Here is a 20628-nt window from a genome sequence, read left to right as displayed (position 1 = left end):
TCACACACACACACACACACAGACACACACACACACACAGAGTCCATCTGAAACAGTTGGTATTCCCTGGCTGGGGTCAGGGGGAGGTGGAGAGTGGGGACATGTCTCTCTCGCCATAGTTTTTTCTACTTTGCCTTCACTTTCTCCTCTGCCCATCTCTCTCTCACACGAACACACCAACACAAACACGGTTCAAAAAGGATGACAGGGGTTTTCATCCATCTCCTGCGAATTCCGTTCACAGGCGACGAGATTTGAAAGGCAGAGAGTGAAGAGAGTTCAGTGAACAGAAGACTCAATCAGTTCAACCTTTTTCATAGAAACTCTTTCCCCTCACACTACAGGGCTTTGTGGCTGTGTGTGTGTGTGTGTGTGTGTTTGTGTGTGTGTGTGTGGGTGTGTGTGTGTGTGTGTGTGTGTGTGTGCGCTGATTTCATAAGTTAAAGGCACAGTGACAATAAAGACTGCAGTTTAATCTCTGACATCACTGTGAACATAAAGCTAATCCAAGTCCAGTTTAGACTGTATGAGACAGAGGTGCAGATCTGATGTATTATTCTTCTGCTCTGATTCTTAAAATTATATAAAAAAGTAATATTTAACACAATAGGTTGTGATAAAAGTGAAGCTTTAAAGCTACAGTACTGTATGTAATTAACAGAAATGTCACATCTATTTATGTCCCTGTCTGTTCCTGTATTAAGATACATGTTGAACATATTAAATGGTTTGGGATTAGTGGGAATAAGTTGATTAAATGAAATACGTTTTAATGCAATTGTTGGATGTTTCTATGGATTTTTATTATATCTGCTGGGAATTAATGCAGCTATTTAGCATAACAAAATCAATATGTTGTGTGTGTGTTAGTTGAGTTTCCTGCACTAAACAGCATGTATTCCCCCTTTCTCTCTGTTTCTCCATACATGGAGGTCATAAATCACAGCGACTCTCAGGACGTCTGTCTACAGCTCAGCTATTGTGGAAGAGTCTGTTACTCACTCCTCGTGTGTGTGTGTGTGTGTGTGTGTGTGTGTGTGTGTGTGTGCAGCTGAGCGTGAACGTCTGGGGAGGTGAAGGCCCACATGCATGCGTTTCTATACGTGTGAGAGTGGTAAAAATAGTCACAGCAGAGCACGGGAGCGATGAGGAGTGTTCAGGTCAGGTCGATTGTCTTGAAACAATAGAGGGAAGGAAAACGCTGACGGACTGCTGCAGCACATCAAGTGTTTTCTGGGTTTCTGACCGAGGAGCTTCGCTGATGGGAAGTAATGATGTCTAAATAAAGACAAGAAGGAAAAGCTGCAGCCAGCTTGGGCTGAACCAGTCACGTTATATTTTAATTGTTGGAACAGACACCTAGTAATGAAAGTCTCATATTTACACAGTGGCATCAGTCCTGTGTCACTGGTCTAATATGAGCTGGTTCTAGCTCAGACGTGGTCAGACTATTCAATGTGTATTATATGTTATATGTGTGTCAGTGCTGATGTTGCATAGACACAGTGTCTTATGTGTCTGATCAGTTGGGAGCTGCGTAATGTTTCTTTTATTATCCTGAACAACCAAACAACTTTACCTTCTCTAGATTATTGTATTGACCTATTTATGTGGCTAAAATTCAACATATGTACCCATGATACTTTAATATACATAAAAATAAAGCAAAAATGTAATTGAAGGATTTGTGTGGGAGGTGAGAGAGTCGTAAAGTAAGTAAATGATTTATGCAGCAAAATAAATCTAAAACCTGACATAATGATGCTAATGTTGACTGGAAATTGGCAGAGAGACAATGGACGACATGAGAAAGAAAAGAAGGCATCATACAATTAAATTCTCATTCGGTGAAAGTTTGGCACATGAGATGATGAAGGAAACCAAACCTAATCCAGATGTGTGTGGGAAAGGATCCAGTTATTAGGAAACTTTGATTAAAGAGGGTGGAGCACTGTGCAACATATCACCAGTAGAAAAACATCTTCTCTATCTGTTGTGTTTGGAGGAAATACAGCTGCAATAGTCAAAGTGTAGAGATTCAAGTTCAACGCTGTCTAACTCGAAATATTATTTAACTTGACTGGGAGGTTAATGAAGAACCAAAGCTGCACAGGTGCATGAACAACACACCTTAACTTATTTCCTCTTGTCTTATAAAGCAGCTCATTACATGCATAATATTCACAGCTCCTCGTTAACACATCCCCTGTTTTCCATGTTCCAGTATTATCCTCCCATTATTAGCTAACAGCTAGCACAGGGCCGTTAGCTTGGTCCAGCAGCTTTGTCTGTGTTGGCCAGTGGAGCGGTGGCCTGTTAGCCGTTGGGCTTTATAGAAACAGACGTCTCTACAGGAACGAGGTGGACACTGGCCAGAGTTCATTAGCATCCAGTCTGGATTAGCTGCTAGCTTGCCAAGACTGCTGCAGATAGCCAAAAGAGACAACAGGCCCACAGGGAACGAGTGGACAGGCTAATGCTAAGGCTAACGCCAAGTCTAATCAGCAGCAAACAGGAGGAGAGGCAGAGAGGAAGATGGCAAGAGGACAGCGGCAGATCTTCCTGAATTACAATGAAGGGACAGAAACTCATCATCATAAAGTCAATACAAGCAATCGGAGTGAAAAAGCCATGAGAGAAATCCAACAACAGCTTCACTGTACAGAGAGAAAACTAAAAGAGGCTGAAGGTTAAACTGGGGAATGACACAGTACCTCCATCCAAACCTGACGGAGGAGACGTGGACACGTGGAGTCCTCACCTAGTGTCTCCAGTTATCTTAACCTTTGGCCTTCCTCCAGAAAGAATCTCTGGTGTATTGGAGGAAAATGTGATGTTTCGAATGGGAAAGAGAGACGAAGAGTTCGTGCACGAGAAGTGGTTAAAAGAGGTCCCTGGAGAAAATGCTGCATTTCTGAATAACCAGGTTGACCGGGTTCAAGGGTCAACACCTGAGCTCACCAGCTATTTCTGGTAACCTACTGTATAATGACAGAGAAAAACACACAGACCTGGAATGAATCAAGTCAGTTAAACGTCCAAATGACTGAAGTGAGGGAAATAACTAAAACCAGGACGCGAGTTACAGAAAAGCTCCTGTTGTTTCAGACGTTACAGCAGGTGAGGCTATAAACAGCAGCTCCTCTCCCCACATGTACGCACTGAAGACACCTGCAGAGACAAACCAGGACCTATGCGCCACTTTGACCCACCTCCGTGTCTTCAGTGCCCCCCCAACAGAGCCCTGAGCGCTCACCTGAGGACACTTTAACCCCAGAGAAGCACAGGTGAACGTCAACACCAACCTCAGCAACTCTGCTCTCTGAGCCAGTCAGCTGACCTTCAGCTCACTGAGCAGGTGTTTGTGAAATGAGGTCATGCACACACACACACACACACACACACACACACACACACACACACACACACACACAGCTTCTTCCTGTTCCCTTTCATCGTGTTATCAGTTTGACTTTCAGCGAGCTCGGAGCAGAGACAAGGAAGTTCCATGCAAAAAGATTTCTCAATAGTCTGTTCTGTGTGCGTGGGTGTGTATTGGTGTATGTCTGTACCATGCTATCATGATGTTTGACTCTTCTGGAATTAAATTATTAACTGATAACAAACCCAACTCCTCTAAATGTCTCAAATTTTCTTTGACCTCTGACCTTGAAGTAAAGTTGCTGTGCACATGCTAATAGTTTCCTGGAATCCTTTCATACCTCATCACGTATGGAAACAGACACACACACCACAAAATCATTCTGAAATTAGTCGTAACTTAAAGTGTAAAATAAAGCGTCCCCACCATATAGAGGTGTTTTGTGATGTGTTTGCTGCAGAGGGGGAACTCATGGCGACTTTGAGCTGATTCTCAGTTTGTCTGTGGGTTTAATTAAACCTGGAGCTGCAGCAGAAACAGCTCCAGGAACCTGTCAGCAAGCACATCACTTAATAACAATGTTTTTTTATTGTCCAACATCTAGTGAAAACCTTTGGCAGTGATTTTATTCTGAGTAGAAGTGTTTTCTAATGCCACAGAGATGGAGCTGATTCACAGGTCCCAGGAAGTCCTTATATGGACACAAGAAACCTGGAAGCAGCTGGATGGCTGAGACACCTGTCAATCAAGCCATTGACCATTGACCACCTCTGATCTAAAGGTAATTTTAATTCAAGAAACTGTTACAAACTCTGACTTAGAGAAGAAGATGTGAAATGAACCTCAGCTTTTGGGGGTTTACAACTTCATGTCAGTCGATTCCATTTAATTTTAATCAATCAGCAGTTGAATCCCTGCTTCTGGGTTTCCAAAACTCATTATCCTGAATTTGTGGATGATCATTTCTGCTAATATCTGTGAACCTGAAACTAGGCCTAAATGAGTGATAAGTGAAAATGACAAGACGACGTATTTAAACGCTCAGACTTTTGTCAGGAGGTGGAGGAGGTGGACTTTCCAACGGGAGACCAGTGGAAACAACTGTTTGCTGCTGTTATTAGAACATCCTGCGTAGTTAAGGTATTACTAGAAGTAACCATGTTTGTTTAGTACTAAAACCTAACCCACATGTCTTCATGCCTAAACTCAACCAATCAGCTCAAGTGTGACGACCTTTGGCAAGAGTCCTCTATTATAAGAGTAGGTAATTCTACAGGGCTGCTTACCCACTACCTGCCCTGATGATGTCCTGCTAACACTGAATACATGTTAAAATGCTGACACTGGGCAAAAACACCCACACAAACTTCTAATTGTCTACAACTGCTTGAACAAATAAATAAAGGACAATTAGAAGTGAGTTGACATTTTCAATCCATCACTGCACATGAAAACTGTCTCCACAGACCACAAAGGTTTACAACCAGCAGTTTTTTATCTTTCTTTTTTAAGAATGTGACCCTAACTAATATATAAAATAGAAATCTAAAACATGAAACTCAAATACAATAAACCAAATAGCTCCTTCCTGTGTTTTATTCCCACAGGAGCACGTTGTCAGTGTCAGAACTGAAATCTCAGACGCACAGACAGATGACTGCAGGTGTGTTTGTGTGTTTGCTACATCAGCAAAGATCAGTAAAGGCCGGCTGTAACTGTGCCAACCAGACTATTGACGCAGTGATGTGAACGACTGGTGTCTTGTTTGAGTCTCTACGGCAACGTCCTGCTCTAAGCTTTACAAGGAGAGATGTAGTCGGTAATAGAAGTACTTATTATGTTATAGATATTGGCTGCTGTGCATTATCGTTATTGTTTTATGTAACAATGTATTTAATGATCAGTGTGTGAGTGAATAATGAGGCGTGTCAGAGAGAGTGGAGAAACACTTTATGATAAACAGGAAAATAAATTAAACCGATTGAGAAAGAGACACGGAGTCTTATTATTCATTATCCCATTATCTTTTATCTGTGTGTGTGTGTGTGTGTGTTTGAGGATTACGCATTTAGTTGTTACATTTAGATTAAGGGACAAGGGTTTGTATATGTCACTGAGTGTCCTCACAGAAATTGTTGTATAAGCATGTGTGCATGTGGAGGAATGTAAGTGTGGTGGAACAGCTCTGTTGCAGTTAAGAGCAGTTTGGCATTTTGGCAAATATTTTTCCAGTGGGAAGATCCGGCAAGTCCAGAGTAAAAACACTGGTGGGTTTTGGTTAACAAATGCTGTAGCTCTGATGCAAACTCAGAGTTATTCTTTATGGGGGCAAATTCAAAGGCTTGAGTCATTATGTGCTAAATAACAGATGTGATAGGGTGTCATCAAGCTATTTACTGTTTAGAATAAGTCAGCTGATGATGTTGAGGTGTATATAAAACAGAATAATGCAAATGAGCAGTAAGCTGGACTAAAACACCAGGTTAACATGCACATGACATGTTTTTTTTTACATTTAGGATTACAGATTAGTTAATAGTTAGTTAATAGATAGTTCTGTAAATCCTGCAAGGTGTATTTTTTCCTTTTTAATTGTGCTGCAGTTTCCCCTGCTTAAAATCCCCAACAAAGTGAACCATACACAGACCCTGTCTCTGGACTGGATACACAGAAGGAAAACTGATAATGATCTTGTCGCCTTAGTCTAGGGACAGCTCCTTCAGCCATCATGAGGATGAACTGAGTGGAAGAGTCAGCCAAAGAAGAAAGACACGCTCTCACACACACAAGAATGCACACACACACCGACTCACTGAGCCAACACTGATGCCAAAAACAAGAACAACAACATGGATTCGTGTAAGGACATTTGCACCATAAGTCACTTTATACACACACACCAAGTGTATCAGTGCATTAATATTCAGTCAGTACAGTAGCAGTGTTTACAGAGAGAGAGAGAGAATGAGACAATGATGGAGGACAGCTCGCTCGCTCGGTCCTCGCTCGGCCTCTCAATTACCTCTGACTGTGATTAATACATCAGACTGCATTAGCCTCTCATGTTCGTGCTTCCATCCTCTCCTCTTCTGCCCGTACAGATCAGTCTAAATCCTTCTCCTCCTTCCTCCTTCCGTCCTCTCCGTGTTTTTTACCTCCACAGTCAAATAGAAAAACAAACTAGTTGAGGAATGTGGTGATTGGTTTTGGCAGAACTGGTTTATGGTACTGGGACCAGTGGTTTTGTGGGGTGGGAGGGTGGGGTGGAGTGGGTGGAGGCATGAGAACGCTGTGGTTAACCAAGTGGCGGCGTTCCACAGACGCGCTAATGACAGAGAACTGGGCAGAATGATGGAGCCTCTGCTGGGAACCAAAACACGAAAACAAATAAACACCACAGTGTTTACCGCTGCATGAATGGTCTAAAGTCCAGACTGCACTAATGTTGATTACATTTTTATTAACTAGTAACATCTATTACCAAACACACTGAACTTCGCTGCATCATACTCAGCCATGAGATGTCATAACTTACCATAATATACTTTCCAATACACCTGCATGTTCCATAGCTGAACCTAGACCTGACCAACTGCAGCAACCCCAGATCATAGCAGTGCCCCCACAGGCTTCAACAGTAGCCACTAGACATGATGGGTGCATCACTTTACCCTTCTTTCTTCATACCCTGGTGGACCAGGTGGTGTATTTCATAATATAATTGATCGATTCTATGTATATATATATATATATATATATATATATATATATATATATATATATATATATATATATATATATATTCCGTATAGTGGAGTCTCTGTATCCACAGAGGCCTTAGTGTATCAATATCATAATATATTGCAATACAAAAGACAATAGTACCATTACAGTACAATCGCAGACCATAAAAAATCATAATATACCTTCGGAGAAAATACCAAGTCTTATTGTACAGACTCAGACAATACCACATCTTTATATACCATCATATATCATTATATACTATGTTATAGAAAGAAATCCATACCTGTTCAGAGATAATCAACCTTGACAACGCTCGTTTCAAACAGATCATACTAAAAACTTTCAAACTTTTCAAGACTTTCAAACATCATCTCCTCTGACTCTATCCATGGACTTAATGGAGAATATCGACTTTTGCCCTTTGACAGGTGTTGTCAGGGTCCCACGGTTTAAAAAGAACAGGCTGAAGAATGCTTTGGTTCATCAGTCTATTCTGTTGCTCAGTCACCTGTAAGATCAGTGTTTATTCAAGTGTGAGATTTGGATTGTTAGGTGTTGGTGTACTTTGTGTTGGTTCTGTGTTTTTTGATGGAGCTGTGCTGTGACCGTTGCTGATAAAGTTCATCTCATCTCATGCCATCAAAGACCATACTAAATCATAATGTACTGTTATAAACTCTCTATAAAATCTTAATATAGAGCCATACACCATACAAACCTTTACAAACCCTTCATTCTATAATAGAAAATAATAAGTATTTAATTATTATTATTATTATCATCACAGACCAAACCAAACCATAATGTATCATAGAATTGATCAAATGATAAAATAATTATTACAATATACAATATATGACTGTTCCATACTAAACCATAAGCGTCCAAATACCAACTTTGTTTATAAAATCTTTCCAATTTTTCCTTTTTCTACGTCACTTCTCATTGTGCCAGTGGTAAACGGCTTAGACTAGTCTTGTTTGTCAGTCAGAGCAGCAGGATACAAGATTTTAAAAAGCAGAAAGTCGTCCAGAGTGCAGCGATCATTAAGTAAACTGAAAGTCAAACAACAGAACCTGACCGCATTAATCTCGAAGCGTTTTCAAACAATGCCTGGACAATCTTCCAAAATCGAGCTTCTCTCTTGTTTTCTTTGGTAAATGGCATCTGTTTATTCACTAGTAAAAATCTGGGACATAATGACATGGACCTGATCCGAGTCCTCATTCAGTCTGTTTGTCTGAGTAGAAACAAACAAGCGGAGAGAAAATGACTGATTAGAAAATGCTCGTTCCAGCCTCACTGGGTCGGACGGCCTCTGCTGCGGCTCACATTTACTGCTTTCTATCGTCAACCCAACTCATATGGGTCTTTCTCAAGAATGGGGGAGGTGGAGCTCCAATGGGAAGCTGTGGTGAGTGTTAAATAAAAAGAATGAAGCGATTGCAGGAAGAGATGACGCCACATTCCTCGTCTCATCATTCCCGCAACTTCCCGTTGGAGTCTGCAGGGACTTTATCACTTATGAATGATGACATGACTTGTATAAATAATACAAGGCAGATGCAGAAGAAGAAGAATGTGTATGCAAGAGAGAGCATGTGTGTGGTTAAGTGTGTTTGTCAGATTGAAACAAAAAAGGATGTGCAGGAAAATACACTCTGTTGCAATGTGTGTGTGTGTGTGTGTGTTTGTGTGTGCGTATGTCATGAAGCATTAAATCGAACAGTACAGTTTTGCTAAATCTGCGTCCGTCGCTGCAAATCTGCAAACACAGGAAAGCTCTCAGAGGCAGAAAACTACCTAAGGGGGAAAAAGGGAAAACAAAGGGAAAAGGCAGGATCGAAGGAAAGGAAAGAAGGACCCTTCCCGAGAACTCCCCATCCTCCTTACTCTGAATGAACAGCAGCTCTTTGAAGGAGAGAGAACGAGCGAGACAGAGAGAATTAGGATTCAACTGCGGTGGTCGGCCGAGCGGCCGCTGACTTAGATAAATCACCTGCATGCACAAAATACACACACGCGTGCAAATACACACATAAATACACACATTTTCCCGAAGCAGTGCTGACACAAGAACACACTCACACAGAGAGTACGGACAGGATGTAGCAGTAAAAAGTGAGAAACAGCTGAAAGCCAAACTGTGTCTGTCCACATGGGAGAAGTCATTAAACCCCCCTTTCCAAAACCTGCAGGAACACACAGCAGCTGATCTGACAGTCACTTGTACAAACGTGCATGTGTGTGTGTGTGTGTGTGTGTGTGTGTGAGAGAGAGTAGGGTTCAGCTGCAGATCCTGTGAAGCCACGCCTCTGTCTCACGCTCAAAGGTCAGCAGTTTGTTTTAATTTGAAAACATTTGTCTTCCTCTGAGTGATGCTCAAACACTGCAGCAGACTTTCCGTTTCCCTTTGCTCCTGTTTCTTTGATGTGTGAACCGCAGCAGCCAAACCGGACTTTCTCAAAATCTGTTTTTATGTCATTCATTTTATGCAACTGGACTTAATGTTAACATCATGAAGATGTGTTTTTCATTTTTGTAAATGGGAAGATGCAAACACGAACATATGAACCAGGTGGAGTTCGTTTCTGCCAACATATCTGATATTTAGTAGAAGACTACAGTTAAAGGTTTATGGGTGATTTATAGCACTTGATTAAGGTTAGGGAACGATTATGGAACTCTTAACAGTGACTTTATTTCCCGACACCCACCTTCTTGTGACTCTATTTCTGTTAACAATGGTTTAATGAATTCACAAATGCAAAACTGTTACACTGGAACATGATCTGTTGACTCCGTTCTTCACAAAACTGTAAAATGGAAATGCAAACTGAGACAGGGTTGGTTTAAAGACAAACAACTCATCCAGATGCATAGAAATATGACGTTGGTTAATGGTGAGGGCTAAACAACAATAAACAACACCTCAGATTCCCATTGGATGGAAAACGTCCCAGTGCATTTAGCAGTTAAAAGAAAACCAACCATTTCCTGTACAGCAGATGAGATGGCTAATGGCTTCTGCAACATAACCACACTTCCTTTCATTACGTTCACATGCAGGCATCTAAAATGTTTTCTTGACAGCATTAACTTTATTTTTTAATGGTATTTGTTGACAGAGTAAATAACATCAGGCAGAGTAAAGACTGTGTGGAAAGCAAGAGATCCATCTCAAATCTGCTGGAAAACTGCAGCAATGTGAAGTTTGAGGGACTTTTCTGTTCATTTATTAGATTAGTTGACCGGGTACATGTCCAGATGCCTCTTTGTGTGTGATAAACAGCCCAAGCACAAACATATTCAGTTTACTATCATGTAAAACAGAGAGTAGGAGTGAATCCTCACAAGCTGGAACTAATGTGTTTGCAATCAATGGTTTAAATCATCAAATGTTTTACTGATGAATTTTACAGCTGACGCCGGTCACTCTGTTTCTTTCTAACAGTCAATAGAAGGATGTGTCTATTTCCTGGAAAGAGCCACATCTTTTCTTTACAATCCCAGCTCCATCACGTTTACAGGGTATTTTCAACACACAGGAAGTGATATCAGCATTTCCTGTGCAGTGATGCAGGACGAGGCTGGTTTCAGGAAATGTGTGGGCTGTGGTCCGAATGTTAAAGGCGTCCCCCCAGGGAAGACCAACACATACACACACACACACACGTGCATACATACAATTCCTAATACATACATATACACAGGAAGGAACAAGACAACAATGGATGAACCACAACAGAGAGACATGGGAGGAAAAAACAAGTGCCCCCTCTCCCACTGCTGCACAGCCCCCAACCGTGTGCAGTCCTACAGTCCTGTACTGTAGAAGAGTGAAATGTTTGTTTCCCAATGAGATGGTTTTCAGGAAAGTACTGAGTTGAAATTAGTCATGATTAGTTGAAAATAAATGACTTATAATTTACTAATAAAATAAAATGTTAATACTAAATAAAACAGAACATTTTACCGTCTGTCAGTCAAACCAAAGTGTCACAGCATGTGAACACAACACTTTACATGATAAGTATGTACCATGTGACCGTAGCATCATGTTTTGACCAGGAACATTTTGTCACATGACCTCACATCAGCACAGTCCCATGAAACTTGTCGACCCGTCAATCAAAGCAGCTGCTCACACACCCACACACAGAACAGGTGGACGACTGGATGTAACCTTGTACTGCAGCATGTTGACGAGTGTGACCTCTGGCTTTGTTTACCCTCAAACAGAAGACCACACACTCATTACACACACACACACACACACACACACACGCACACACACACAGTTGCCACATACAATAACAGAGACAAATGGCAGTCAATAACTTCCTCCCTCCATCTTTATGGAGCTTGTTAACTTCTCTCTCCCTAATGGCTCGCTGCTGCGCCTTTTGTTAACCACACCACAACACACACACATACACATACACACACACACACACACACACACACACACAGACACACACACACTCAGCAGTCAACTCAGGTCGCGCACTAACAGCAAGTCGATGGAGGAATCTTCAGTGTGATGGGATGTTTGGCTCCGATGAAACTTCCAGTGCCAGCTTTCTCTTCAGTTTCCTTTCCTATTTTTTTGCGTGTTCTTTCCTTTTAACATAAAGTTTGACTTTCACTCCACCGTCTTTACCAAAGTCAGATGAGATGATCAGTTTTCATCAGCGTGTGCTATAATTAGATTTGATCCACAAGAGAAAACAGGAATATTCTTAAGGAACTTAAAGGACTGTGTACGCCTTTTTGACACTGCCTAACTTTAGATTTTCCTCCATCACCTTCACCATCAGAGAAGCAACACAACAAACTGCCAGAGTCCTGAAGAACTATGTTCAGAGACAGCAGTCCTGCAGCAGATGGCACGACCCTGATCAGAGCGCTGATCTCACCTCGTGGAGTCGGTCCGGGATCACACACAGGGACAGAAGTGTGTGTAACCTTTACACACAAATGCTCCACCCGGTGTGTTTCTACCTGCATGCAGAACATTAAAGACATCAGTGTGTCTCAGTCTGTCTGTGCGTCTCTCTATAGGAGAATAATCTCTCAGAAGGACAGCTTCTTCTCTGTTAGTCAGCGTCATCAATCTCCAATCTGTCAGTCTTATTGATGAGCCCACAGAGATGCTGCCAGCTGGCAGCTGCAGGGAAAGCCGGACAGACAGGGAGAAAGGGAGACGGATGGAGTGATGAAGAGACTGATAAATAAAGGAACGTCTCCCCAGAGCGGTAAGCCCCACCCACCTGGTAAAAGACATTAAAAGTCCCATCTGATGCAGGTTTTATGACTTTGATCAGGGTAATGTTCTCTCTGATGTGCCTGTCTTAAAAGTTATTTATTTACCTTCCTGACACGTTGGCCATGTGAACATTTGTTCCAGCACTGTGGAGGATTCACTGAACCTGTTAAACTGATAATAAATTGGTGATAAACTGGTCAGAGTGGGCATCAGCAGCTTATATGAGCTTCATATTTACGGTGCAAAGCTTGACCTTCAATCGCAGCTATTTGAAACAGTTTCTAACCTGAGGTGACGATGTGGAGGACATGATTTATTTTTACATTTCTGTTTTAGTTACACACACACACACACACACACACACACACACACACACACACTCTAAGTCTATACCAAAGCATTCCAGTTTTTCAGTCATGCATTCCACACAACACATACGCTCCCATTCTATTCAATCCAGTTCTCTTAAATCACTCATGTGTTACTGGTGTGACACACGTCAAATAACGTCCAGTGAAAAACAACCACTGCTGTCACTGAACAATGCAGTTTTCATTTTACGTGCGCTATTTACTTTTGTCATTTCAACCACTCATTAGTCTGTCATCCTTATTGCAACAGTTTTTCTTCTGATATTTGACATTATTCAGAAATATGCGTGAGGGGACTTCACACCCTTCACTGTGCTTTCATAATGACAATAAAGTTTGAGAGTCTTATTTCCTACTGTGCCTGAATGCCTCTGGTTTAGACACACGCAGGTGATAAATGTGAAGTCGACAAAAACTCCCAACAACCCCCAATTCATATAAAACATATCGATCAGCAGTACGTGGAATATTTAAACATAGTTTACTAAAAAAGAGCAGGCAGATAAGAATGCTTGATTTATCAGTGTCCTCACCTTCAAAAAGGGAAGAGGAGTTTAGTTTTTGTTCCATGTTCAGATCCTAGTGAGGCTCATTAACTTAAGTGAGTTTTGGAATAATGCAGCAGGACAACTATAGTGCTGTTTCTTGGTGCATTAACATTTACCTTTAGATACACTTAATACACAAACTGGAAATAAACTTATCGGCCCACACCAGCACAAACTGACTGACATTCATTTGTATCTTCTAACACAGTTTTCTTCTACAGCAATTCCTCTGTGCACATAGCTACTGCCATTAATAGATGGATGTCCTCAGCCCAGTCTCAACCCAACTGTCTGGATGAACTGGAACCTGTCAGATCTTATCAACCAGCACAGTTATTAGAGCTCACTAATGCTGCTCGCTGACGGGGAGAAAAACAAAATCATATGTTGGTGTAAACAATTTGCTGCTGTCAGTCTCCAGTGTATCGGACGTTAAAGTAGAAGGAAGTGAGAGTGAAGTTTGGTTCAGATTAAAAGAAGGAGACATGTCCTTCACTACCCAGCACTGACCAGAAGAGGCTGCAAACCAAACAATCATGGAACAACAACACATTTCATGTAAGTCAGGATGAAGATTCAGGATGATTCAACCTGTATTGTAAACTAATGGATTTATAGTAAGAGAAAGTCAGTGTGCACTATTTCTAATAGACATCCGATCTGCTCTGCAATCATCAAACCATCCTTAGAATCATTCCTGTTTTATTTTCTGTGATCTATTTGCACGAGACATGAATGCATCAGTTTTTACTGAGCAGCACGGATCTGATCGGTCTGAATAAAAGAAAATCTCTACATCAGGATCCACAGCTACACATGAAGGTAAAAGAGTGGGGGCTGCTCAACAGCATATTAATGCCCACAGAGTTGGAATGACATGCTCTACCATCACATATGGATGGAAGCTTCAGGTGGTCATGTGGTGTGTGTGTAGGAACATGTGCATGTCTTTGTTTCTAGTATTTTACAGGTTTTAATCACAGCATTAGACAGAAAAGTCTTAACCTGGTTTTAATGAACAGCACTGCAGCAAGCGGACCAGAGACAGAACCTGTCTTTCTCTCTTTCTGTCTCTCTTCCATTGCCTCTATCCTTCTTGTTGCTCTGGATTTCTTGGATGGAGTCAGATAACAGACGAGCGGAATTTCAAACAGGACGCACACACACACACACACACACACACACACACACTGACGTCTCTCTGGCTCTGTCACTGAGCTGTGAATGACACCTTCATCCCCGTCGCTTTAACATTCAAACATCTCTCTCTACACGCCGGGAATTAAATCTTCAACACACACACACACACACACAAACACACACACACACACACACACACACGTACACACACACTCTGAGAACAGTGTCCAGATGTGTAAATGAAATGCAGCTGTTTTAATATCACTCTGTTTTCATTCTCCTCCTCTTATCTCATAAATCATCTCCTCCTCTGCCTTCCCCCTCGTCCCTCCCCCTCTCCTCTTCCTCTACCGCCTCCACTATCTGACCATATGTTTGCTTCCCAGCAGGTAAATCTGTCCGGGTCAAAGGTCACCATGTGCAAACAGACTAATATTGACACAAGGTGGGAGCAGCACAGTGTGTGATGAGTGTGTATATGTGTGGGTGAGTTTTACGCTACACCTCCTTCCTTTTTCTGGAAACCAATCCTTGTTAGCCGAAACCCTGTCTGTCCTTCTTTTCCATCTCTATCTCTGTGTCTCAGAGGACGACCGAGGACAAGTGAGTGATCGCCTTCCTCATCTTTCCTCTTCTCCGCTCAGATTCAGTGGCAGCAGGTCAGGGTTGGTTAACCAGCAGCCACCGGTCAGATGCTAACGGAGCGGAGAGGAGGAGGAGGACGGACGGGGAGGAGGGGGGAACGCGTTACATCTCGTCTTACAGGAGGTGCAGAGGAGATAGTTCCTTTTCAGCTCCTCTTACCGCAAACCTTAAACACCAAAGACAGAGAGACAGAGATGGAGAGAGCCACTGCCAGTAGTTCCACTTGATAGAAATAGATCTGCACTATAGCTGTCAGCAGCAGTTATGTCTCCATCTAGAAGTGGCACAAAGTACATTCCCCCAAATTTGCCAAAGGAATGAATCAGTGGGAGTCTAACATAATCAATCCTTAAAGACACTAATGAGATGGAGATGAATAGGAAGGTCAACAGCGTACAGGTGCACAGCTGAGCCATTCAACAACTGAGGCGGCCTGAAGTGGAGGAATTGAACTTAAACCGTTTCCCCAGTTATTCTGTGGTGGCAGCACGATGCCTGGGTTTGGTCAGAACAGATGTGAAGTGCAGCAGTTATTCTGCAGCAGTTCCAGGAGGTAGTCGGGTTGGATGTTGGAGACCAGGAACTCATTTAGGCAACAAAAATAGGATTTAGGTCTTAATAAATATCTGTGTCTGAACGTACTATGATATTTCCTGTATTAATAGAAGAAAAAGGACATTTAATCAGGACTCGTAAGACTGGAGGAGAGGCTGATTCATATTTACTAAGTGGGTAAAATAAACAGTTCATACTTAAATACGTGAATTTTTATGTGTCTCATATCTGGATTGAATCCAGAGAAGATTTACCAGACCCTGACAATTATATATTTGTATCTCGTCTGACCAGATAACAAATCCGATTTTGTTAAACTGTTTAGTTAGCATCAGCTAACGTCATGCCGCTTCCTCACACGTCCATGAAGTTCAAACTGAGCTCCAGATGCTGTCTGTGCATTTCCAGTAATGACTTTGTTGGCCGTCATTGGATGTCCAGACACCTCTGATTGAATGTGTCTTCTTCCACGAGGTCATCAAGTCAAACTCCACCCACCTGGGAGCTGCCAGCACTGTTACCAAATGCTCCCCTGTATCCGCATGTCCTCTATTATGTGGAATATGAAACAAACCAAATCAAGAAGAGCATACTACGCCCTGGTTACACCTGGGTAAAGACACATACTCCCCCGGGGATGGTAACAAGCGACCCTGCCAGACAGGACATGGTTTGAATTGTTTTAAAAATTAAACCAAAGTAGCAGTGTTGGTGTCACCGTGGGTTCTTATGGGTTAAATCCATGCTTCACAGAAACCACAACAACGGCACTTCACTGCATCCCAACGTGGGACCGCGGTCTGTGATTGGCCGGCTTTGATGAACACGTCACTGTGTTTAGCTGCAGTTTCATTTTTGCATCTCGACTCCGTCTCTCTGAGGCTGAGCAGCGAATCCTTCCTCGAGTTGAGAGGTAAAATTCAATTACAGCAGCGCTCCATCTACACACATACACGCGGCAGTGGTCACAGCACTGCAGAGTCATAACAGCCTGAGACAGACAGCTTTTAATGTTCGGGGTATGTGACTGCATTTAACCACACACACACACACACACACACACACACACACACACACTGAGGACTAGCTGCGTCCTGATTTGCTGACTTGCAGTTTGTCATGCTGTCAGGCTAACGTTTCAACTGTCAGAAGTGAAACTGCTAAAATGGCGTTTTTTTTCCCTTTGTAGGAACAGATTAAGTTACCTCAAACTCCCATCTTGTCTGTTTCTCCTTTTTATCTGTCGATCTACCCACACGTCGCTCTGTCCTGCTTCACTCTTTGACCTTTGTGTTTGAACATTATGTAGAGATCTAAGAGGAAATTAAGGAACACTTAAGAAAATAAGAGCTTTAAAGGTAAGACAGGAAGGAAGGATGGAAAAGGATGGATGAACAAATGAAAGAAGAGAAGGACGAGCGGGAAGTGTAAAATGAGTCGGGGAATGAACTGGAGTCAACCAGAAAAGACCGGAACACGTTTCTTTGTTTTTTCCCACTGTTGTGCGAATGTAGGACGCTCGCTCGTCCTCGCTCCCTCTCTCTTGACTCCTCTCCATTGCTGTGCAGCCGTCAGCAGATTCTCCCAGCAGGACGAGGGAGTCAGCTGAACGAGCGCTCCATCCAGCAGCTCCTAATGAAGCAGCTTCAATCTCTCGGTTAACGACGACAGATGACAAGGAGTGAGAGAGTGGAGGCGGCACCGCCTCTCCTTTACACTTCCGCTGCCGTGCTCACACAGCTCCAACCATCCGGATGGAGAAAGGATGGAGGAAATATACATGTGGCAAAAACACTTGGGTCTTAAGTTTGTTAACTTCTTGTTGATGATTGTTACTCAGGTGTATGCACACTATGTTAACATGCTACTATTACCATACTTACTAATGCCAGTGGTTGTATGATCATTTTAACATGCTAAGCCTGCGTACCCTGTTTATGTAATAATAAGACTCATGCTGTGTCGACAGAGAATCTGGTGTGAGCAGCACATTAGCTGAACAACAGCGACAGCTCTGGTCCTGCATGTGTGTCTGCACAGGAGGTGTTTGGGTGTAGATCTCCCATATTTCACTGTGGTGATGCACATAAATGTAAGAAAATAGTCCTGTGCAGCCTCAGGTTCAGAGTGACCTGCAGGCTGTGTTCATTAAAATAGGAGAGAACCGGTTGCATGACATGCAAAAACCAGGCTGACATCATCAACAGAATCAAAAAGTGGGATTTTAGCATGCTAACATGCTCACTGTGATAATGTTGACATGCCGAGTTTCAGGCTAATTACATAGAAACGTTTACAGTGAGTGACGTTTCTAGAGCTGTGCAACAGCTCTGCTGAACAATAGAATGATAACAGAAGTAACGTTTAGTCACGTGTTACTCAAATCAAACGATGATCACTAACCTTTCTGACTCATCTCCCACCAGGAAATAACCAAACCTGAAGCTCGATGCTCATATGTGAATCAGACTGAGATAACAACAAACTAGGAGAGGTCAGACACAGGCACGGCAGCTCATGTTGTTCAGGAGGACTGATTGATTGATTGATTGATTGATATTGAGGGGAGCTAATTGGTTCATGTACAAGCTTCATTTAATAGGAGCAAGATTACGTCTAATGTTTGCCCTTGTACACCTGTCAGCCAGTCAGCGGTCAGCGTAACCATGTTTTTCATGCTTTGTATTGAGATGACTGCAGTTTTCAGCACAACGATGGGCGATGACACAGAATGTGATGAAGCTTGAAACTGGTTTAGTGCAGCTAAATCTGACCCCGGATCAGTTAACAGCCTCTGTCGTTTTCAGGCTCCACTTCCCTTTTGCAGAGGAAGCTGAGCAGCTCAAAACAGGTTGCACGAAAACTGATCTATCACCCAATACACCTGAAGGGGATAGCCTTACACACACTCGCACAGAATCTCCGGAGTCCACATCAGTCGAAACTGCAAATTGTCTTTTTCATACCTCAACGATTTTCTGATGATCTCTGGTTTCACCAAAGCTTTGTCAGGACTACAGGCACTAACGAGAGCCGTTTCCCTGCTGTTAGCCATTTCTCCGGCTTCATCTGATGCAGCAACAACCCTCACTTATTTTGTTATCTGTCCATCAAACACACACACACACATTTATACTCTCTGACCTGTGATGAGTCATTATAAGGTTTCACTCTGTGAACACACATATCCAGTCCAACAGCGTTCCTCTCTCTCGTCTCTTCATGGGAACCACCATCAGCTCCAGGTCTGTGTGTCAATATGTTTGCACGAACACAAGACATCAGGTTTCCTCTCAACCAAATCTGTGCTGCTCCATTACAAATATCCCTGCTGGCATCGGTAGTAGAAGCTGCTGAAGATGAATAACCGAGGAAGGAGCTGTGTGAATTTACAGGGCACCAGGCTCACATAGTCCTGGCGTCATTATCTCATCCTAAACCTCATCATAGTGCAAGGATCATAAGCCTTCTGGCTAAAATAAAAAAAGAAATGTTCATCACAAATACTGTAGAGTTAAAGTCCTGTATCTTCACTGCAGTAATAACGCTCAGCTATGATAGCACGCGCCCCGGTTTTAGCCTGTTAATCAGCCAGGTTTTCCTTTGAATGTTTGAATTCATAAGTAAATATCTGAAAAAAAAGCTGGTGATTCACAAGACAATCAAAACAGCCAACAGAATCCTGCTAAGCAGTGGCCCATTTCACCAGATTTGCAACACACAGGCTGCGATTTGCAACATGCAATCATTTACTCTCCATTTGTTTTGACACATGAACTAATCAAAACAAATGCCATTCTCGTGACTTGCGAGTCTGAACGAAGCCTCCAGGATTTAGCTGAAATTTGCAAACAACAATCATTTGTAATGTGTGACGTTTCTGCATGTAAGCAGCATTTGCAAATCAGTTTTTTCAAACAGGCCCTGACTCACAGTCACCCACCACTGCGGCTGAGGGTGCTGCTGCAGGGCTAGGATTTCCCCAGTCCTTACACGTGGCCTTATTTACTATAAGTCGCGGCCATGTTAGCGACAAAAGCATAAAGTAGAGGTAGCTGCTTGAAATGAAAATGAAATAGTGCATAAGATCTCTGGTATCCTTCAACATGTCTTTTATTAGGTTTCATGACCATGACATCCTGCAAGTTACGCAGCATGAACAACTCGATCTGCACATTCACTACTAAAAAGATTTTCCCACTTCACATACTTTGTACATTTTACAAGCAAATCTGTAAACCAGACAAAGAAACTCTGGATTCTTGATCACATATATTTTTAGACTTGTGGTCACTGTTCCCTGTTGACATTACTCAGCTTCTTCACTTTATGTTATCATAGTGATGAACTATGTCCTGTACTGGAAACATCCACTGTTCCCGTCTCTGTTTCAACGCTTCTCTTTCATCTGTTATTCTATAAAGCATCTAAATTCTAAATTTGTAGAAGTATTCACGTTCTGAAAAAGAGAAGACAAGTTGCAGGTGAATCCATTCGTCTGTTCATAGCAAAAAGTCAACTTGACTTGACAACTTGGCTTTTTTTTTTTTGTCTGAGGTGCAAAAGAAGAAATGGCTGACAGTGCACCTTGTTACCATAACAACAGACGATCATTTTAGCTCACCTGTTGCTCACTTCTGTGTTTAAAATGGTACAAAACAATTGCACATTTCAGAGTGGAAGATGTATTCATTTAACCTCTTGAACTCCGTTTCAAAGTCTCAAAAAACACTTTGCATACTGAGAGAAATGTTCCAACCCAAGCCGCTGTGTTTTATAGACTCTGCATCGACGTACATCTCCACAGGTTCACACCCACTGGATCATACAACATGTAGTCGACTAAAAAACTGAACTAATGATTTAATGTTCAACAAACGTAACTTACAACTGGAACAGAGTCCATAGGACCAGGATTCCCACTGCAGCTGCACCTTTATGTGTTCAACAAATACAACCTGCATTTTTTTA

General features: G+C 42.2%; 1 protein-coding gene across 1 annotated transcript in view; it reads right to left on the bottom strand.

The window, feature by feature from the left end:
* LOC113151227 (protocadherin-9-like) overlaps window positions 1-18866 on the bottom strand; it is a 108061-nt gene extending 89195 nt beyond the window's left edge. The window contains exon 1 of the mRNA XM_026344145.1: window positions 18802-18866. Coding sequence (XP_026199930.1) covers window positions 18802-18843 — 42 coding nt within the window. The 5' untranslated portion in view covers window positions 18844-18866. The remainder of the gene's footprint in view (window positions 1-18801) is intronic.
* Window positions 18867-20628: the final 1762 nt, after the last annotated feature.

Source organism: Anabas testudineus, chromosome 9 (assembly GCF_900324465.2).
Source record: "Anabas testudineus chromosome 9, fAnaTes1.2, whole genome shotgun sequence".
Taxonomy (NCBI): Eukaryota; Metazoa; Chordata; class Actinopteri; order Anabantiformes; family Anabantidae; genus Anabas; species Anabas testudineus.
This window is presented reverse-complemented; position numbering and strand designations above follow the sequence as displayed.